General features: G+C 44.2%; 1 protein-coding gene across 1 annotated transcript; it reads right to left on the bottom strand.

Moving 5' to 3' along the window:
• Positions 1-980: 980 nt before the first annotated feature.
• Positions 981-23,164, bottom strand: LOC139413957 (E3 ubiquitin-protein ligase makorin-2-like). Its single transcript, XM_071161850.1, has 8 exons — positions 23,053-23,164; positions 22,409-22,537; positions 21,716-21,909; positions 14,934-15,271; positions 14,443-14,657; positions 12,979-13,089; positions 2,130-2,274; positions 981-2,043 (listed from the first exon to the last, which is right to left on the bottom strand). The coding sequence occupies exons 1-8, from the start codon at positions 23,076-23,078 to the stop codon at positions 1,888-1,890; spliced, it is 1,314 nt and encodes a 437-aa protein (XP_071017951.1). The 5' UTR covers positions 23,079-23,164; the 3' UTR covers positions 981-1,887.
• Between the last annotated feature and the right edge of the window lie 9 nt (positions 23,165-23,173).

A 23,173-nucleotide genomic window follows, 5' to 3' on the forward strand; every position in this document is an offset into this window, starting at 1 on the left:
ATGTAATGAAACCTAAGATGACCTGGGGTACCAATGTAAGAAATAACACGTAAAAAAACAAAAAACTGCATAGTTTCCTAGGAATGCGAAGCGAGGCGGCCATCTCTGTCGGCGCCGGAAGTCTAGTTAATGATTGTTGTTGTGATCAGAGACTGTTGAATGAATGTTGACAATAATGGTGGTCTTATTTCTTGTCTAGATCCTGTCGTCCATTGAGTTGCTGCAGCATGCTCTGCCTAAAATCAACCGCACCTCCGAGCCGTCGCTACACAGAGCAACACACACTGAGGACATTAACATCTGCCCTTTGACCTACACACGCCAACCTGCTCCCGTCTTCAACAAATTTACATGCCAACCTACTGCTGTCTACTAGACCCACACCAACCTGCCTTTGGCTTCATCACAAATGGCACTGTTTTCTACATTTTGCACTACGCTTTCACCAGTCTCAGTGCTGTCTTGTAGGGCTCTGGACAATAGAAGTGCACAAGGTGCCATTTTAGACTGTCTGCAAGGTCGTTTCCCACCCTGCCTCTAGCACTGGAGGGGTTTCTAGCCTCAACCCAGCCTGCCTGCAGCACTGGAGGGGTTTCTAGCCTCAACCCAGTCTGCCTCCAGCACTGGAGGGGTCTCAGTCCAGACTGAGCATGCTACCAGGCATGCTTAGGGAGCAGAGTAGCTATACTTTTCCTGAGATAATTTATACAAATTTATTGAACAGGAAAAGTGTCCCCACTTCCCAATCAGTTACATGTTAAAGCACATTCTGTCCCAGTGCTGAGTGTTCTACAACAATCTACTCACAAGATCAGCATCATTGAATCGAAGTGTAAAGAACATTTTTATTGCAATTGATGCTATTTCTCTCACTGACGTGAGGGTGTTTCTGAACATAATGTCCGCTAATGAATAGATGAAGAGCTGCTATCGTAACTGTCAGTCAAAGGCTCTTCAATCATGAAAGGACTATGAAGTTGTTTTTTTTTTTGGTTATCTATTAGCTTGCCGTCTAGGATAAATATTGTACTTAAACAAGCATTATAAACCTGAAAGATTATTTTATTAAAATACAATGAATAAACAAAGCCAAATATATATACTGAATGAACTGAAACAGAACACACACCATGGTTGTGAAGTTCTATGTCAGCCCTTATCCAAGTTATTCCATTCATTAACCCATAGGTTATAAAACACTACATCGCTGTCAAACATTTGATTTATTCAATGAATGAACTCCTATTGGATAAATACATTAGAAGCCAACATAGTAATGAATGATTTACCATAGAATATACATGAAACACTGTAGCATAATATCTAGACACCAGACAGACTCCCTGCTATAGGTTCGTCACCCCAGGCAGTTTCAACAGTAGATGTCTGCTTTATTCTCTTACTACAGATGTGGGATAAGGTCACCATTATTATTTTATACCGATAAAGTTGCTAAACCTCTGTAAGAATCTATCAACACTAAACAGTTCTTCTAGGAGGAACTAGCTACCTGGACAACAGAAATGTAACGGTCTAAATTAACACGGCAAAATTTCATGAAATTGAGTCAAACAGACTTGTGTGCATTAATTAGATGTTTCTCATGTAACCTTCCTGTAACACCACTATCATGTCGCCTGGCTGAAAGGCTGATCTATATGACCATCTAAAGCATATCAGAACCATTACAGCTCTATGTATAGATTTACTACTTAACACACACATGTACCATGATTAAAAAATATAATTTAAAAAAGCCTCAAACCATCAACATGAAAGGCTTACTAGTGAGTACACGTTATTCTCCAGTGTTGTATGTTTGCAGTTTGAGCCGTTGGTCAGAGTGCTGGACTGGGTAACGGGTAGTTTGGGCCCCAGGTTGAGGGCTCAGGGCTGGGCAGACACCCCGCTGCTCTCCTCCCTTCCTGGACCAGACATCTGCATGAAGAGTTCTCTAAGTTCGCTGACCTCGTCTTGCGGCTGGGCAACGCTGCGCTGCTCACGATCCTCAATGAAGTCCCACAGACGCACAGAGTTCAGGAACTACAACCCAACAACACACAGAAGATCTGTTACCATGATGCTAGTTAAGTATTATATTGTAGCAGGTATTGGCAGTAGCACCGTACCCTCACGTTCCCCTCAGAGCCCAGCTGCTTGCGGGGTTTGTCCGGCTCGGCCCGCGTTCCGTCAGGGTAAGCATGCATGTAGAAACACTTCCCTCCAAACGGACAGGTTCCCCGGCCCTGGTCAAAGTATTTACACGGCTTCTTACTGCAAGAGAAAACAGGATAGGTGTTGGAACTAGGACACTTGGCAGGGTTAGGGACATGGGGCCTAATTTATAAAACATTGCTTACGCACAAAACATGCATGGGTTGGCATTTATAAAAACTGAACTTGACATGAATCCGCTTATCCTCCCGCAAACTTTAGACCATGCGTACACACAGTTTCTTGTGGTTGAAATATTGCATTGCAAAGTAGTAGCCAGTAGTAGCAGTAGCAGCCTGGCGATGCCTGTAGTAGTAATAGAATGTAGTAAGTGTCCTAGAGTAGTAGTATCCTGTAGTAGTAGTAGACTGTAGTAGTTAGTATCCTAGAATAGTAGTAGACTGTAGTAGTTAGTATCCTAGAGTAGTAGTATCCTGTAGTAGTAGTAGACTGTATCAGTTAGTATCCTAGAGTAGTAGTATCCTGTAGTAGTAGTAGACTGTAGTAGTTAGTATCCTAGAATAGTAGTAGACTGTAGTAGTTAGTATCCTAGAGTAGTAGTATCCTGTAGTAGTTAGTATCCTAGAGCAGTAGTATCCTGTAGTAGTAGTAGTAGACTGTAGTAGTTAGTATCCTAGAGTAGTAGTATCCTGTAATAGTAATAGAATGTAGTAAGTGTCCTAGAGTAGTAGTATCCTGTAGTAGTAGTAGACTGTAGTAGTTAGTATCCTAGAGTAGTAGCCTGTACTAGTAGCAGCCTAGAGAAGTAGTAGTATGCGCAGCCTGTAGCAGCCAAGAGTAGTAGTAGCAGCCTGTAGTAGTAGTAGTAGTAGCAGCCTAGAGAAGTAGAAGTAGCCTGTACTCGTAGCAGCCTAGAGTAGTAGTAGCTTGTAGTAGCATTAGCAGCCTGTAGTAGTAGCCTGTACTAGTAGCAGCCTAGAGTAGTAGTAGCCTGTAGTAGCATTAGCAGCCTGTAGTAGTAGCCTGTACTAGTAGCAGCCTAGAGTAGTTGCCAGTAGTAGCCTGTGGTAGCAGCAGCAGCCTGTAGTAGTAGCATGTACTAGTAGCAGCCTCAAGTAGTAGTAGCCTGAAGTAGCAGCAGCAGCCTGTAGTAGCATCCTGTAGTAGTAGTAGCTAAGCGTCAGTATAGAGACAAAGTAGAGTCACAATTCAAAGGCTCAGACACAAGAGGTATGTGGCAGGGTCTACAGTCAATCACGGATTACAAAAAGAAAACCAGCCCCGTCACGGACCAGGATGTCTTGCTCCCAGACAGAGTAAATATATATTTTTTGCCCGCATTCTGCAACCAAAACGTGCGGACTCTCCTTCACTGCAGCAGACGTGAGGAAAACATGTAAACGTGTTAATCCTCGCAAGGCTGCAGGCCCAGACGGCATCCCCAGCCGCATCCTCAGAGCATGCGCAGACCAGCTGGCTGGTGTGTTTACGGACATATTCGATAATTCCTTATCCCAGTCTGCTGTTCCCACATGCTTCAAGAGCATTGTCCCTGTTCCCAAGAAAGCTAAGGTAACTGAGCGAAACGACTACCGCCCCGTAGCACTCACTTCCGTCATCATGAAGTGCTTTGAGAGACTAGTCAAGGACCATATCACCTCCACCCTACCTGACACCCTAGACCCACTCCAATTTGCTTACCGCCCAAATAGGTCCACAGACGATGCAATCTCAACCACACTGCACACTGCCCTAACCCATCTGGACAAGAGGAATACCTATGTGAGAATGCTGTTCATCGACTACAGTTCAGCATTTAACACCATAGTACCCTCCAAACTCGTCATCAAGCTCGAGACCCTGGGTCTCGACCCCGCCCTGTGCAACTGGGTACTGGACTTCCTGACGGGCCGCCCCCCAGGTGGAGAGGGTAGGTAACAACAGCCGCAGGAGGGCAACAACCCAGCAGCAGGACCGCTACCTCCGCCTTTGTGCAAGGAGGACCACTGCCAGAGCCCTGCAAAATGACCTCCAGCAGGCCACAAATGTGCATGTGTCTGCTCAAACGGTCAGAAACGGTCAGACTCCATGAGGGTGGTATGAGGGCCCGACGTCCACAGGTGGGGGTTGTGCTTACAGCCCAACACCGTGCAGGACGTTTGGCATTTGCCAGAGAACACAAAGATTGGCAAATTCGCCACTGGCGCCCTGTGCTCTTCACAGATGAAAGCAGGTTCACACTGAGCACATGTGACAGACGTGACAGTCTGGAGACGCCGTGGAGAACGTTCTGCTACCTGCAACATCCTCCAGCATGACCGGTTTGGCGGTGGGTCAGTCATAGTGTGGGGTGGCATTTCTTTGGGGGGCCGCACAGCCCTCCATGTGCTCGCCAGAGGTAGCCTGACTGCCATTAGGTACCGAGATGAGATCCTCAGACCCCTTGTGAGACCATATGCTGGTGCGGTTGGCCCTGGGTTCCTCCTAATGCAAGACAATGCTAGACCTCATGTGGCTGGAGTGTGTCAGCAGTTCCTGCAAGAGGAAGGCATTGATGCTATGGACTGGCCCGCTCGTTCCCCAGACCTGAATCCAATTGAGCACATCTGGGACATCATGTCTCGCTCCATCCACCAACGCCACATTGCACCACAGACTGTCCAGGAGTTGGCGGATGCTTTAGTCCAGGTCTGGGAGGAGATCCCTCAGGAGACCATCCGCCACCTCATCAGGAGCATGCCCAGGCGTTGTAGTGAGGTCATACAGGCACGTGGAGGCCACACACACTACTGAGCCTCATTTTGACTTGTTTTAAGGACATTACATCAATTATTCCATTTAAGAATGACGGAAGCCACTGTGTTCTTGGGGACCTTCAATGCTGCAGAAATGTTTTGGTACCCAGATCTGTGCCTCTACACAATCCTGTTTCGGAGCTCTACAGACAATTCCTTCGACCTCACTGCTTGGTGCCTTTCCAATTTATGCCCAATCAAATTAATTTACCACAGGTGGTCTCCAATCAAGTTGTTGGATGATCAATGGAAACCAATTGGACCTGAGCTTTTTTATTGATACAAAAATGTGCAGAAAGGTCTAAAACAGTTTTCACTTTGTCATTATGGGGTGTGTGTAGATTGACGAGGGAAATACAAATCAAATGTGGGAAAAGGAAGGGGTCTGAATACACTGTATATAGTATGGTAAGTATCAAATCAAACTTTATTTTTCACATGCACCGAATACAACAAGTGTAGACCTTGCCGTGAAATGCTTACTAACAAGACCTTAATCAACAGTGTTGTTCAAGATGAGTTAAGGAAATATTTACCAAATATACTAAAGTAAAAATATTTACTTTGTACATGTAGGTAGGGGTGACTATGCATAGATAATAAACAGCATGCAGCAGCAGTGCACAAAACAAATGGGGGGGGGGGGGGGGGGGGGGGTGACAATGTAAATAGTCCGGTGGCCATTTGATTAATTATTCAGCAGTATTATGGCTTGGGGATAGAAGCTGTTAATGAGCCTTTTTGTCCTAGACTTGGCGCTCCAGTTGCGGAGAAAACCGTCTATGACGTGACTGGAGTCTGACAATTTATGGCCTTTCCTCTGACACCACCTATTATATAGGTCCTAGACAGCAGGAAGCTTGGCCCCAGTGATGTACTGGGCCGTACGCACTACCCTCTGTAGTGCCTTACCGTAAGATGCCGAGCAGTTGCCATACCAGGCGGTGATGCAACCGGTCAGGATGCTCTCGATGGTGCAGCTGTAGAACTTTTGAGGATCTGGGGACCCATGCCAAACCTTTTCAAACTCCTGAGTGGGAATAGGTTTTGTCGTGCCCTCTTCAAGACGGTCTTGGTGTTTGGACCATAATAGATCATTGGGGATGTGGACACCAAGGAACTTAACTCTCGACCCGCTCCACTACAGCCCCGTTGATGTTATTGGGGGCCTGTTCGGTCCACCTTTTCCTGTAGTCCACGATCAGCTCCTTTGTCTTGGTCAGGTTGAGGGAGAGGTTGTTGTCCTGGCACCACGCTGTCAGTTCTCTGACCACCTCCCTATAGGCTGTTTCATTGTTGTCGGTGAACAGGCCTACCACTGTTGTGTCGTCAGCAAACTTAATGATGGTGTTGGAGTCCTGAGGGGCCCCAGTGTTGAGGATCAGCGTGGCAGGCGTGTTGTTGCCTACCCTTACCATCTGGGGGCAGCCAGTCAGGATAGTCCAGGATCCAGTTCTAGAGCGAGCTGTTTAGTCCCAGGGTCCTTAGCTTAGTGATGAGCTTTGTGGGCACTATAGTGTTGAACGCTAAGCTGTAGTCAATGAACAGCATCCTCACATAGGAGTTGCTTTTGTCCAGGTGGGAAAGGGCAGTGTGGAGTTCGATTGGATCTGTTGGGGCGGTATGCGAATTGGAGTGGGTGTAGGGTATCAGGGTTTATACTGTTGATGTGAGACATGACCAGCCTTTCAAACCACTTCATCGCTACCGATGTGAATGCTACAGGGTGGTAATCATTTAGGCAGGTTACCTTTGCTTCCTTGGGCACAGGGACTATAGTGGTCTGCTTGAAACGCATAGGTATTACAGACTCGGTCAGGGAGAGGTTGAAAATGTTAGTGAAGACACTTGCCAGTTGGTCTGCACATGCTTTGAGTACACATCCTGGTCAATCAGTCTTTCCCCACGGCTTTGTGAATGTTGCCCTGTTTAAAGATATTGCTCACATCGGCTACCAATAGTGTTATCACACACTCGTCCGGAACTAGCTGGTGCTCTCATGCATGCTTTAGTGTTGCTTGCTTCGAAGCGAGCATAAAAAGGCATTTAGCTCGTCTGGTAGGCTTGCGTCACTGGGCAGCTCGCGGCTGTGTTTCCCTTTGTAGTCAGAGTTTTCAAGCCCTGCCACATCCGACGACCGTCAGAGTAGGATTCAATCTTGGTCCTGTATTGACGCTTTGCCTGTTTGATGGTTCGTCTGAGGGCGTAGCAGGATTTCTTATAAGCGTCCGGATTAGTGTCCCGCTCCTTGAAAGTGGCAGCTCTAGCTTTTAGCTCGATGCAGATGTTGCCTGTAATCCATAGCTTCTGGTTAGGATATGTACGTATGGTCACTTTGGGGACGACGTCATTGATGCACTTGATGAAGCCGATGACTGAGGTGGTATACTCCTCAATGACATTGGATGAATCTCGGAACATATTCCAGTCTGTGCTAGAAAAACAGTCCTGTAATGTAGCATCCGCTTCATCTGACCACTTCTGTATTGAGCGAGTCACTGGTACTTCCTGCTTTAGGTTTTGCTTGTAAGCAGGAATCAGGGGTTAGAATTATGGTCAGATTTGCCAAATGGAGAGCTTTGTATGCATCTCTGTGTGTGGAGTAAAGGTGGTCTAGAGTTTTTTCCCTCTGGTTGCACATGTGATATGCTGGTAGAAATGTGGTAAAACGGATTTAAGTTGTCAAGTTGGCTGGATGTCCTTTGGGTGGTGGACTATTGTTGAGTGTGAATTACATGGCCAAGAGTATATGGACACCTGCTCATCAAACATCTCATTCCAAAATCATGGGCATTAATATGGAGTTGTTTTCCCCCTTTGCTGCTATAACAGCCTCCACTCCTCTGGGAAGGCTTTCCACTAGATGTTGGAACATTGCTGCAGGGACTTTCTTCCATTCAGCCACAAGAGCATTAGTGAGGTCGGGCACTTGTTTGATGATAAGGCCAGGCTCGCAGTCAGGGTTCCAATTCATCCCAAGGTGTTCGATGGAGTTGAGGTCATGGCTCTGTGCAGGCCAGTCAAGTTCTTCCACACTGATCGATAAACCATTTCCGTATGGATCACGCTTTGTGCACGAGGGCATTGTCATGCTGAAACAGGAAAGAGCTTCCCCAAAGTTGGTAGTTAGTCTTGTCTCATTGCTGCAACTCCAGTATGGACTCGGGAGAGGCGAAGGTCGAGAACCATGCGGAACACGACCCATACCAAACTGCACGGCTTCTTGACACGATGCAACTCAGCGTTGCCGCTTGCTATAAACCACCCTCTGCCCCCAGCTGTGCCCTGGACACCATATGTGAACTGATTGCCCCCCCATCGATCTTCAAAGCTCGTGCTGCTAGGTGACCTAAACTGGAACATGCTTAACACCCCGGCCATCCTACAATCTAAGCTTGATGATCAATCTCACACAAATGATCAATGAACCCACCAGGTACATCCCCAAATCTGTAAACATGGGCACCCTCATAGATATCTTAACCAACTGGCCCTCCAAATACACCTCTGCTGTCTTCAACCAAGATATCAGCGATCATTACCTGCATCCGTAATGGGTCCGCGGTCAAACGACCACCCCTCATCACTGTCAAACGCACCCTAAAACACTTCAGCGAGCAGGCCTTTCTAATACACCTGGCCCGGGTATCCTGGAAGGATATGACCTGGTCATTCTTTAAAAATGCCTTCCTCACCATCTTAAATAAGCATGCCCTTTTCAAAAAATGTAGAACCAGGAACAGATATAGCCCTTGGTTCTCTCCAGACCTGACTGCCATTGACTAGCACAAAAATATCCTGTGGCATTCTGCATTAGCATCGAATAGCCCCCGTGATATGCAACTTTTCAGGGAAGTTAGGAAAGCTAAGGCTAGCTTTCAAGCAGAAATTTGCATCCTGTAGTACAATCTCAAAAAAGTTATGTGACAATAAAGTCCATGGAGAATAAGAGCACCTCCTCCCAGCTGCCCACTGCACTGAGGATAGGAAACACTGTCACCACCGAGAATTTCAATAAGCATTTTTCTACGGCTGGCCATGCTTTCCACCTGGCTACCCCAGTCAACAACCCTGCACTCCCCACAGCAACTTGCCCAAGCCTTCCCCATTTCTCCTTCACCCAAATCCAGATAGATGTTCTGAAAGAGCTGCAAAATCTGGACCACTACAAATCAGCCGGGCTAGACAATCTGGACCCTCTCTTCTAGAATTATCTGCTGAAATTGTTGCAACCCCTATCACTAGCCTGTTCAACCTCTCTTTCGTATCGTCTGAGATTCCCAAAGATTGGAAAGCTGCTGCGGTCATCCCCATCTTCAAAGGGGGAGACCTTCTAGACCTATATCTATCCTACCTGCCTTTCTAAGGTCTTCGAAAGCCAAGTTAAACAGATTACCGACAGTTTCGAATCCCACCGTACCTTCTCCGCGATGCAGTCTTGTTTCAGAGCTGGTCATGGGTGCACCTCAGCCACGCTCAAGGTCCTAAATTATATCCTAACCGCCATCGATAAGAGACTGTGCACCCATATTCATCAACCTGGCCAAGGCTTTCGACTCTGTCAATCACCAGATTCTTATTGGCAGACTCAACAGCATTGGTTTCTCAAATGATTGCCTTGCCTGGTTCCCCAACTTTATTTTTTATTTATTTATCCGTTATTTTACGAGGTCAGTTGACTGAGAACGCATTCTCATTTGCAGCAACGACCTGGTTACAGGGGAGAAGAGGGGGATGAATGAGCCTATTGTAAACTTACCTGGCAACGACTTCTCAGAGTTCAGTGTGTCGAATCGAAGGGCTTGTTTGACCGGACCACTGGCAGTCTCTATGGGGGTGTCACAGGGTTCAATTCTCGGGCAGACTCTCTTCTCTGTATACATCAATGATGTCGCTCTTGCTGCTGGTGATTCTCTGATCCACCTCTACGCAGACGACACCATTCTGTGTACTTCTGGCCCTTCTTTGGACACTGTGTTAACTAACCTCCAGACGAGCTTCAATGCCATACAACTCTCGTTCCGTGGCCTCCAACTGCTCTTAAATGCAAGTAAAACTAAATGCATGCTCTTCAACCGATCATTGCCTGCAACTGCCCTCCCGTCCAGCATCACTATTCTGGACGGCCACGACTTAGAATACGTGGATAACTACAAATACCTAGGTGTCTGGTTAGACTGTAGACTCACATTAAGCATCTCCAATCCAAAATTAAATCTAGAATCGGCTTCCTATTTCGCATCCTTCACTCATGCTGCCAAACTTAGCCTCGTAAAACTGATCATCCTACTGATCCTCGACTTCGGCGATGTCATTTATAAAATAGCCTCCAACACTCTACTCAACTAATTGGATGCAGTCGATCATAGTGCCATCCGTTTTGTCACCAAAGCCCCATATACTACCTACCACTGCGACCTGTACACCCTCGTTGGCTGGCCCTCCCTTCATACTTGTCGCCAAACCCACTGGCTGCAGGTCATCTACAAGTCTCTGCAAGGTAAAGCCCCACCTTATCTCAGCTCACTGGTCACCATAGCAGCACCCACTCGTAGCACGCGCTCCAGCAGGTATATCTCACTGGTCACCCCCAAAGCAAATTCCTCCTTTGGCCGCCTTTCATTCCAGTTCTCTGCTGCCAATGGCTGGAACGAACTGCAAAAATCACTAAAGCTGGAGACTCATATCTCCCTCACTAGCTTTAAGCATCAGCTGTCAGAGCAGCTCACAGATCACTGCACCCGTACATAGCCCATCTGTAAACAGCCCATCCAACTACCTCATCCCCATATTGTATGCATTTATTTATCTTGCTCCTTTGCACCCCAGTATCTCTACTTGCACATTCACCATTCCAGGGTTTAATTGCTATATTGTAATTACTTTGCCACCATGGCCTATTTATTGAGTTAACACCCTTATCTTACCTCATTTGCACTCACTGTATATAGACACTTTTCTTTTTTCTACTGTATTATTGACTGAATGTTTATTCAAATCAAATATATTTATATAGCCCTTCTTACATCAGCTAATATATCAAAGTGCTGTACAGAAACCAAGCCTAAAACACCAAACAGCAAGCAATGCAGGTGTAACTCTGTTGTTTTTGTCGCACTGCTTTGCTTTATCTTGGCCAGGCCGCAGTTGCAAATGAGAACTTGTTCTCAACTGGCCTACCTGGTTAAATAAATTATCAAATGTTCCATACGCACAAAACGTTTTTCTCTAAAATGTGCACAAATTTGTTTATATCCCTGTTAGTGAGCATTTCTCCTTTGCCAATATAATCCATCTACCTGACAGGTGCAGCATATCAAGAAGCTGATTCAGGTGCACCTTGTGCTGGGGACAACAAAAGGCCACTAAAATGTGCCGTTTTGTCACAACAATGCCATAGATGTTTTGAGGGAGCGTGCAATTGGCATGCTGACTGCAGGAATGTCCAACAGAGCATTGAATGTTAATTTCTCTACCATAAGCTACCTCCAACGTTGTTTTAGAGAATTTGTCAGTACGCCTCGCTTCTTCACATGCAGGATGGTCTGAGGGGAGCCACCCAGACAGCTGATGAAACTGTTAGAAACCGTCTCAGGGAAGCTCATCCGACTGCTCATCGTCCTCACCAGGGTCTTGACCTGACTGCAGTTCGGCGTAGTAACCCGTTTCAGTGGGCAAATGCTCACCTTTGATGGTCACCGGCACGCTGGAGAAGTGTGTTCTTTACAAATGAATCCCGGTTTTACTGTACCGGGCAGATGGCGTCATGTGGACGAATGGTTTACTGATGTGAACAGAGTGCCCCATGGTGGGGGGGTTATGGTATGGGCAGGCATAAGCTATGGACAACGAACAAAATTCCATTTTTATCAATGGCAATTTGAATGCACAGAGATACCGTGAGGAGATTCTGAGGCCAATTGTCTCGCTTCCATCACCTCATGTTTCAGCATAATAATGTACAACCCCATGTCGCAAGGATCTGTACACAATTCCTGGAAGATAAATTCTTCCACGGCCTGCATACTCACCAGAGATGTCACCTATTGAGGATGTTCTGGATTGACGTGTACGACAGTGTATTCCAGTTTCCACCAATAGCCAGAAACTTCGCACAGCCATTGAAGAGGAGTGGGACAACATTCCACATTCAACAGCCTGATCAACTCTGAGAAGATTTCGCGCTGCATGAGGCAAATGGTCACACCAGATACTGACTGGTTTTCTGATACATGCCCCTACCTTTTTTGTTGTTGTAAGGTATCTGACCAACAGATGCATATCTATATTCCCAGATGTGAAATACATAGATTAGGGCCTAATGAATTCATTACAAATGACCGATTTCCTTATATGAACTGTAACTCAGTAAAGTCTTTGAAATGGTTGCATGTTGTGTATATACATACATACACAGCACCAGTCAAATGTTTTAGAACACCTACTCTCATTCAAAGGTTTCTTTATATTTTCTACATTGTAGAATAATAGTGAAGACATCAAAACACATATGGATCATGTAATAACCAAAAAAGTATAAAACAAATATTTGAGATTCTTCAAAGTAGGCACCCTTGATGACAGCTTTGCTTTCTCTCAGTGAGTTTCTTGGAATCTTCCGTATTGACGGACTGTCGTTTCTCTTTGCTTATTTGAGCTGTTCTTGCCATAATATGGACTTAGCCCTATTTGGTAAAAGACCATGTTCTGTATACCACCCCTACCTTGTCACAACACAACTGATTGGCTGAAACACATTAAGGGAAGAAATTCTACAAATTAAGACACACCTGTTAATTGAAATGCATTCCAGGTGACTACCTCATGAAGCTGGTTGAGGCAATGCTGTCATAAAAGCATGAATATTTTGATTTGTTTAACACTTTTTTTGGTTACTACATGATGCCATGTGTTATGTCATCACTATTATTTTACAATATAGTACAAATAAAACCCTGGAATGAGTAGGTGTGTCCAAACGTTTAACTGGTACTGTGTATATACATACCTGACTCCAGACTTGAAGTCCTCTATCAGTCTGTTCTTCTCATCCTGGTCCTCCACCCAGTACACACTGGGGATGACAAACTCAGACACCACTCTGCACTCTGGACACGACCTGGAGAGAGGCACACGGTATATTATGGCCAGTCATTCTGCTTCACATCACAGTGGCATCATGTTGCTCAACCTATCTGCAACTCCCTCAAGTTGTCAGTATCACCTGATCATCTGAGTTTCTAAACACAGTAATAACAGTGGAAGCTACACATGTGCTTATAGAAGCACCCTGATAGCCATGGTAACAGATGAAACAAGATCAGGGCACATATTAATTTAAAAAATCTCAAGAGTAGGAGTGCTGATCTAAGATCATAATATTACATGGACTTGATCCTAAATCAGAACTACTCAGTACCGCATATGAATTTGGGTCTAGATCCAGAAACGTAGACGATGTACTTACTTGATGATCTTGTTTTCAAATTGCTTGGCACAGTATAGTATATTATTGATGATCATGTTTTCATACTGCTTGGTGTGTATAGTATATCAGTTATTTATGGGATGTTTATGAATAATGACTAAATGATGTATACATTTAGCTTAGAATTATAACTAAAAAGAATACTACTCTGTTACTGTATAAATGTATGAATCTTATTTTAATCATAATACTGAATATAAGGTTTGTAGTTTTAGTCAAGAATTAGAACAAGGACTTTCTGTTCCTTGTTCGAAACGAATGGAGCTATCGTCAGACCGGCTGGAATACTGTGTTCCTTACAGGACATTCTGTCCCCACCCAGGGAGGGGAGAGACCTTGGGCTTGTAGTAGATTGTTTAACAGGTGGCAGACAATGTGAGAAGGCTTGAACTATATGACCATTGTATCTGAGAGGAGGAGGGACATTTATGACAGAATGTGAGGTATATAAACCAATGTACATGGTATTATGACCAGAGCTCTCGGGAATAAACGCTACTGATTAATTTTGAGACTGATCTTTGTCTATTTTATGCAAATAAGAACCTTACAAATTCTTAGAAACGGACAAAGTGTTTTGCTTTGTTACAATTGAATTGGTTAATGAACATATAGGAATTAAATTCCTCTAACAGTTATGAACTCCCTTGATGAAGCTTGTTTTTAAACTGCTTGGTGTGTATAGTATTGTAGTTATCAGCTCCCTTGATGCTTGGTGTGTATAGTAAAACTCACTCTTGTTTTCAAACTGCTTGGTGAGTATAGTAGCTATCAACTCATACTTGTTTTCAAACTGCTTGGTGAGTGTAGTAGCTATCAACTCATACTTGTTTTCAAACTGCTTGGTGTGTATAGCTGTTATCAACTCACTTGATGATCTTGTTTTAAAACTGCTTCGGGAGTATAGAATAGTAGATATCAACTCACTTGATGATCTTGTTTTAAAACTGCTTCGGGAGTATAGAATAGTAGATATCAACTCACTTGATGATCTTGTTCTCAAACTGCTTGGCGCAGCGCCACTGGCGGATGCAGGAGAGGCAGTATGTGTGGCAGCAGGAAGAGAGGATCCCGAAGCGTCTCTCTGAGGCAGCAGCTTTCTCATAAACCACCTCCATACAGATAGAACACACCTTGTCCTGGCTGTGCTGCGCTGCAAACGCCTTCTCCATGTCCGCCTCAAACACCAACATACACATCTGAGGGACAGTCATCACATGGAATGAATCCAGACTTGATCCATATCCATGCTATTTCATTTATAAATCACCATCACCACATTGAATTATGTAATCGTATGTTTTCGATCTTCTGTTGATCACTTGATATCCAAAACGACCTATTCTTGTTGTTTGTATGACACAGTTTCACTCCTACCAGTGTAGTTAGTGTTAGTGGGTACAGAGTAAATTGGCTTCCTGAGCGCTCCTCTGCTCAGGGTCATGTGGGGGTTAGGGTTAAAGTATGGGTCCTACCTTCTCGTGAGCTCTCCTCTGCTCAGGGTCGTGTGGGTGGAGCACCTGCAGCCTGCAAATGTCACACAGGTCACCATGGAGATAGGGACAGGTGTTTCCGTAGTGACACTGTCCTGCAGCAGCAGAGGGACAGAGCTGTTGCTGGGGGCAGGGGACAGAGACAGGGAGTGGGTAGGGGCTGGCCGTGGCAGAACACTCCAGACTGGTCCTGATGGCGTCCAGGTAGGAATGAGGTTTGGCATGGGCGCCGTTTTCATGGTATTCCGCCCAACACTCCGCCTCGGTTACCTCTGGGCCATCTCCACCATAAGGCATCATTCTGCTGTCACAGCCCTGGGCTGGAACACACACACACAGGATACAGTTGAAGGGAACAGACCTCTGGATTATACTGCTGGCTGCATTACATTGACTTCCTAGTGGCAAACTAAACTACATACCGTAGCTTTTTCTCTAAGCACCAGGGTGTTGTATTTATTATGGATCCCCATTAGCTGCTGCCAAGGCATCAGTTAATTTTGCCAGACCCCAGGAAAAGTAAAGCAGTTATGAATGTATTGTAATGTTTTTAAAACTGTATAACAGATTTCACAGCACTAAGTGCATGCCCTCAGGCCCCTACTCCACTACCACATATCTAAAAAGACAAAATCCATGTGTACATGTGTGTATGCATGTGTCTGTTTGTTGCTTCACAGTCCCCGCTGTTCCATAATCTGTTTTTTAAATCTAATTTTACTGATTGCATCAGTTACTTGATGTGGAATAGAGTTCCATGTCGTCATGGCTCTATGTAGTACTGTGCACCTCCCATAGTCTTTTCTGGACTTAGGGACTGTGATTACATGTCTTGTGGGGTATGCATGGGTGTCTGAGCTGTGTGCTAGTCATTTAAAACAGACAGCTCGGTGCTTTCAACATTTCAAAACCTTTCATAAATACAAGTAGTGATGACGTCAATCTCTCCTCCACTTTGAGCCAGGAGAGATTGACATGCATATTATTAATGTTAGCTCTCTGTGTACATCCAAGGGCCAGTCGTGCTGCCCTGTTCTGAGACAATTGCAATTTTCTTAAGATCCTCTTTGTGGCACCTGACCACACAACTGAAAAATAGTCAAGGTGGGACAAAACTAGGGCCTGTACGACCTGCCTTGTTGATAGTGCTGTTAAGGTAGAGCTGGGCTTTATTATGGACAGACTTCTCCCCATCTTAGCTACTGTTGTATCAATATGTTTTGACCATGACGGTTTACAATCCAGAGTTACTCCAAGCAGTTTAGTCACCTCAACTTGCTCAATTTCCACATTATTTATAACAAAATTTAGTTGAGGTTTAGGATTTAGTGAATGATTTGTCCCAAATACAATGCTTTTGGTTTGAAAATTTAGGACCAACTTATGCCTAGCTACCCACTCTGAAACTGCTGCTCTTTGTTAAGTATTGCAGTAATTTCAGTCGCTGTAGTAGCTGATATCTATAGTGTTGAGTCATCCGCACACATAGACACATAGGCCTTAAATCAAAGCCAGTGGCTTGTCATTAGTAAAGACTGAAAAAAGTGGGGGGCCTAGACAGCTGCCCTGGGGGATTTCTGATTCTACCTGGATTATGTTGGAGGCTTCCATTCAAAAACACCTGTGGTTTGTTAGACAGGTAACTCTATCCACAATAAAGCCATTACACATACAGTTCCAGTCAAAAGTTGACACACCTACTCATTCAAGGGTTTTTCTTTATTTTTACTATTTTATACATTGTAGAATAATAGTGAAGACATCTAAACTATGAAATAAAACTTAAGGAATCATGTAGTAAAATAGCCACCCTTTGCCTTGATGACAGCTTTGCACACTCCAGGCATTCTCTCAACCAGCTTCATGAGGTAGTCACCTGGAAAGCATTTCAATTAACAGGTGTGCCTTGTTAAAAGTTAATTTGTGGAATTTCTTTCCTTCTTAATGCGTTTGAGCCAATCAGTTGTGTTGTGACAAGGTAGGGGTGGAATAAAGAAGATAGCCTTATTGGGTAAAAGACCGTCCATATTATGGCAAGAACAGCTCAAATAAGCAAAGAGAAACGACAGTCCATCATTACTTAAAAACATGAAGGTCTGTCAAGAACTTTGAAAGTTTCTTCAAGTGCAGTCGTATAAACCGCTAAGATAAAACTGGCTCTCATGAGGACCACCACAGGAAAGGAAGACCCAGAGTTCCCTCTGCTGCAGAGGATAAATTCATTTGAGTTAACTGCACCTCAGATTGCAGCCCAAATAAATTATTCAGAGTTCAAGTAACAGACATCTTAGCATCCCTAACCCCAACTGTTCAGAAGAGACTGCGTGAATCAGGACTTCATGGTCGAATTACTGCAAAGAAACCACGACTAAAGAACACCAATAAAAAGAGACTTGCTTGGGCCAACAAACACAAGCAATGGACATTAGACCAGTGGAAATCTGTCTGATGAGTCCAATTTTTTTATTTTTGGTTCCAACCGCTGAGTCTTTGTGAGAAGCAGAGTTGGTGAATAGATGATCTCCGCATTAGTAGTTCCCACCGTGAAGCATGGAGGTGGTGGTGGTGCGATCGTGCTTTGCTGGTGACACTGTGATGTATTTAGAATTCAAGGCACACTTAACCAGCATGGCTACCACAGCATTCTGCAGCAAAACGCCATCCCATCTGGTGGGCGCTTAGTCCCACTATCATGTTTTTCAACAGGACAATGACCCAACACACCTCCAGGCTGTGTAAGGGCTATTTGACCAAGAAGGAGAGTGATGGAGTGCTGCATCAGATGACCTGACCTCAACCCAATTGAGATGGTTTGGGATGAGTTGGACCACAGAGCGAAGGAAAAGCAGCCAACAAGTGATCATTATATGTGGGAACTCCTTCAAGACTGTTGGAAAAGCATTCCTCTTGAAGCTAGTTGAGAGAATGCAAAGCTGTCATCAAGGCAAAGGGTGGCTAATCTAAAATATTTTGATTTGGTTAATACATGATTTGTTGTGTTATTTCATAGTTGATGTCTTCACTATTATTCTACAATGTAGAAAATAGTAAAAATCAAGAAAAACCCTTGAATAAGTAGGTGTCCAAACTTTTGACTAAAAAAACAGCCCCCAATCTTATCATCAATTTCTCCTCAGCCGATCATCAGTCATTTGTGTAAGTGCTTGAATGTCTTTCCCTATAAGCGTGCTGAAAGTCTTGTCAATTTGTTTACTGTAAAATAGCATTGTATTTGGTCAACAAAAAAAAATCCAAAAGTTTACTAAGGGTTGGTAACAGGCTGGTTGGTCAGCTATTTGAGCCAGTAAAGGGGGCTTTACTCTTCTTAGGTAGTGGAATGACTTTAGCTTCCCTCCAGGCCTGAGGACACATACTTTCTAGTAGGCTTAAATTGAAGATGTGGCAAATGGGAGTGGCAATATCATCCACTATTATCCACAGTAATTTTCCATCCAAGTTGTCAGACCCCAGTGGCTTGACATTGTTGATAGACAATTTTTCACCTCTTCCACACTGACTTTACGAAATTCAAATTCTTGTCTTCCATAATTTGGTCCGATATACTTGAATGTCAGAGTTTGTTGCTGGCATGTCATGGCTGTTTGCCAATTTAAAAAATAATTAAAGTAATTGGCAATATCAGTCAGTTTTGTGATGAATGAGCCATCTGATTAAATTAACGATTGAGCCGAGTTGGCCTTTCTTCACAGAAATTTCATTTAACCTTACCTTTTTTTCTTTTTTTTTTACCCCTTTTTCTCCCCAATTTCGTGGTATCCAATTGTTGTAGTAGCTACTATCTTGTCTCATTGCTACAACTCCCGTACGGGCTCGGGAGAGACGAAGGCTGAATGTCATGCGTCCTCCGATACACAACCCAACCAGCCGTACTGCTTCTTAACACAGCGCACATCCAACCCGGAAGCCAGCCGCACCAATGTGTCGGAGGAAACACCGTGCACCTATTTAACCTTAATTTAACTAGGCAAGTCAGTTAAGAACAAATTCTTATTTACAATGACGGCCTAGGAACAGTGGGTTAACTGCCTTGTTCAGGGGCAGAACAGCAGATTTTTACCTTGTCAGCTCGGGGATTCGATTTGGCAAACTTTCGGTTACTGGCCCAACGCTCTAACCACCTGCCGCATCCTTTGTTTTATAGTGTACTTCTTTTAATTCAGATGATTTCTCGATTTGCAGTACATTTGCCAATCGGTTGTGCAGTCAGACTTATTTGCCATTCCTTTTTGTCTCACCCCAATCAACCATAAAATGTTTCAATTCCTCATCAATCCACGGGGATTTAACAGTTTTTACAGTCATTTCCTTAATGGGTACATGCTTATTAGTAACTGGAATTAGCAACTTCATAAGTGCAGAGTCTGTTTGCTTCTCATTACACACCACGGATCAACAAATATTCTTGACATCAACATAGGAATCACTACAAAAACGTATTGTATGACCTCTTAAACACTATATTAGGCCCAGCCTTTGGTTTTCCTAGATATGGTTGCTATATTGTGATCACTACATCCTATAGCTCCTGATACTGCTTTCAAGCACATTTCTGCAGCATTAGTAAAGGTGTGGCCAATACATGTTGATGATTTAATTCCTGTGCTGTTTGTAACTACCTTGGTAGGTTGACTGATAACATGAACCAGGTTACTGGCACTGGTTACAGTTTGAAGCTTCTTCTTGAGTGGGCAGCTTGATAAAAGCCAGTCAATATTTAAATCACCCAGATAATATACTTCTCTGTTGATATCACATACATTATCAAGCATTTCACATCTTATCCAGATACTGACTGTTAGCACTTGGTGGTCTGTAGCAGCTTCCCACCAGAATGGGCTTTAGGTGAGGCAGATGAACCTGTAGCCATATTACTTCAACAGTATTAAACATGAGATCCTCTCTAAGCTTTACAGGAATGTGGTTCTGAATATAAACAGCAACACCTCCACCACTGGCATTTCTGTCTTTTCTGTAAATGTTATAACCATGTATTGCTACCACTGTATCATCAAAGGTATTGTCTAAGTGAGTTTCAGAGGGATATAATAAATTAGGTTACTTACATTGTGTCTACCAATGCCCCTGGTATAATGTATATTCGCTAAAGCATTATGATGACTCAGCGACACAATGGTAGGGATTAACTGAGCTGGGCTTGGGTCATTGATAAGTCATTGTCTCAACGCAGCATATTAGGCTGTGAAAGGATCCAGGATCCTGTATGATTTGGATGGATCCCATTCTCCTTATAAAACCTGTTTTGTTTCCAAAAGGTATCAAAATTGTCAACAAAAGTAACACCCATTGAGCTGCAATAATCACGTAGCCAGTTGTGAAGAGAAATAATCTTGCTAAAGCATTCAATGCCACGATTCAGAGAGGGCACAGGACCAGATATGATAGGTATTTTATTAGTGTCTAGCAGAGTCAATCAAAAATCCTGTTTCAAAAGTTCAAAGCTGCCCTTCATAATGTTTTTAAAACCCACATGTCCTGGCGTAGTACATTCAGGAGCAGCTCAGTAATGTAATTTACTCAAGCTCCGGGATAGGACATTGTTTTTGCAACAGGAATAGTAATTTCTTAACATGGAGCTGCACAAAATCACGGCTGGTGAGGATATCCGCCAACTCCCACGCTTCAAAGGATGGTGCAGGCCTCCGACAGATGGAGAAGCCCGCTCAATCCAGAGTAGGGACAGAAGGTTGCCGACGTCAACTTCGAAATCTTAGGGGTAGGCGTATGAGTAGGCACAGCGGCCGCAGACACAGGTAACCTCAGCGTGGAAGGTGCAGGAAGATCAGGCTCCAGGACGGTTTAACTATTCGTTGTTTGCATCCGCTCCAGGCCTCTTGTTGGGAGTGTAGACTGCTTTGCGAGAGGCCGCTGTATTCGGCTTCCACGGCTCGTGACATGCGACCATTGTTGATTGCCATGTTCCTCTGGCTGTGCTCCTTTGACTCCACTATCAGATGTGGGAACTCCGGGCAACACTTGCTTATTCCTTCCTGATTTCTGGAATCCTCCAAACAGGATTTTGGGAAAACCATGTAATTTATTGAAAGTTCCTGGAATTTTGCAACCCCAGCGGAGATGCATCCAACAAGCGCAAACGCCGTCCAGGTAAACATTTCACTCTGCGTTTTCCCCAGTTCCTTACGTAAGCTGGCGACCTGCGTGATTAAGGAAGCCACCTCAAGCCTATAATTCTCGGCAAGCAAACAGTTGTCGTATTGGAACTCTTGAGTGATCCAGTTTGTCCCAAAACAGATCGTAGTAAATACAGCTCCTACAGCGCTGGAACCGTTCATTTACTTCTCCAGACAAAGAGGGCTTCATTGGAAAACTCATCTGGGGCTAACTTTGTTAGCTTGATGGCTAACGTTAGGAGCTTTGTGGCTCTTTCAAGCAGAATTTAACTTGTCAGTTAAGCGGGATTCCAGGACAATAGCGGTTCTAGATGTTAAAAGCTAACAGCGTTGCGGAATCCATGCAAAAACAAGTTTGGTATTTGTTTAACTTCTTGATCCTACTTGAGACGCAGACGTCTCAACTAGGCACCTGGAAATGCAAATGCGCTACGCTAAATGTACTCGTTAAAACTCAAACGTTCATTAAAATACACATGCAGGGTATTGAATTAAAGCTACACTCGGAGGGGGTAGGATGAAGAGGTTAACAAAGATGTTTTAGTTAAAATAACAAACCCGAGCTTTTCCAGCATACAGTGTTCAGTACTGTACCTCTATCTCTCAGCACCAGGGGTTTCTTCCCTCCATTGTGCCTGGGTGGGGGTGCAGAGTTGCCTGGATGTCCCGGGACAGCAACACCAGGGGGAATGAAGGCCCCAGCAGTGATGGGGTTTCTGTTAGGGAGGTCCATGGGCACACCTCTCCCCCCTCCACCACCACCACCAGCCGGCTTGATGTGGTCATACCTACAACACAGAGAGAGTCACACTCCATCATAATAACAGATATTGAACACAATGGTTGGGCTATGTGCATAAAACGCAAACAGTGACTGTAGATTGGGGATTATGTTGTATATTGGTATTGTACTGTTAGTTACTTACTGCACTGTAAGCATCATGAGCATTTCACTGCACCTGCGTTCACATATGATAATCTGTGTACGCGACCAATGAACTTTGAACACCTACGCTGCTGCTACTGTTTATTATCTAGCTGTTACCTAGTCATTTTATTCCTAATTATATGTACATATCTACCTCAATTACCTCGTGTATATAGCCACGTTTTCTTTGGGAATTTATTATGTGTTATTACTTTTCTATTTGCTTTCTCTGCGTTGTTGGGAAGGGCCTGTAAGTAATAATGTCACAGTTGGCCTATTTTATAAACCATTTGACAATTAAAATGTGATTTGTAGCCTACATTCCAGCCCATCGGTGTGGTCAGTAAGTTGGATCTTACCTGCAGCGGTCTCCGTAGGCACACACACCTCTCTGGTAGAACTTACAGATGGTTGAAGGTTTACTGGTGGTCAAATCATGAGAGAACATGCACCTATTCCCCTCTCGGCAGACTCCATGGAGAAAATACCTGCATAGCAACACAAGAAACCGATATAATTAGCTTATGGTTAGCTATGATCATAAGGTTAGCTATGATATCTACTGCCTGCTACGTATTGAGGCCTGGTGTTCGGGGACAGATTCTGATTAGGTTCATACATTGGAGTGATTGGAGGCTACTGGTTAGCAACAGAAACGGTCTGACATCATCAGCATCTTGCTGGTAGGTGTAATTCATACACGCTAGCCTGGCTAACTAGCAGCTAACATAGCTAACTACCGGTAGCTGCACTTTATAATGCTAACTAGCAAGCAATAGCACCAATCGCGTGATTCATGGAAATGTTCACTTTGCACAACACACTGCAGCATGTTTTCACAAATATTTCGTACCAGAATCGTTAGCGGCATCCCAGCTAACTTTAGCTAGCTAAGAAGCTAACATTTGCCAAATCAAAGAACTGAAACAGCTCGAAGCAAGACACACACTCAAGAAACACACTCAAGCAACAATAAAAACAGTAAACACGGGACAAGTTCTACCTGCAGGTGACTTGCTTCGTGTTCATTTTTTATGCTCAATAACATTGGTGCAACGATATTGATGTTCCCGTTGTCACGTTTGAGTGCAAGCAAAAACTCCCGCCTATAAAACACCCAGATT

This window comes from Oncorhynchus clarkii, chromosome 7 (genome assembly GCF_045791955.1).
Source record: "Oncorhynchus clarkii lewisi isolate Uvic-CL-2024 chromosome 7, UVic_Ocla_1.0, whole genome shotgun sequence".
Taxonomy (NCBI): domain Eukaryota; kingdom Metazoa; phylum Chordata; class Actinopteri; order Salmoniformes; family Salmonidae; genus Oncorhynchus; species Oncorhynchus clarkii.

Bases quoted from the DNA above. Each gene is read 5' to 3' on its own strand.
- LOC139413957 (XM_071161850.1), bottom strand. From the start codon at position 23,078: ATGAACACGAAGCAAGTCACCTGCAG. The intron at 22,538-23,052 runs GTAGAACTTGTC...GTTGCTATGCAG, and splicing joins ACGAAGCAAGTCACCTGCAG to GTATTTTCTCCATGGAGTCT. The intron at 15,272-21,715 runs GTACAGTACTGA...TGTGTGTTCCAG, and splicing joins CCTGGTGCTGAGAGATAGAG to CCCAGGGCTGTGACAGCAGA.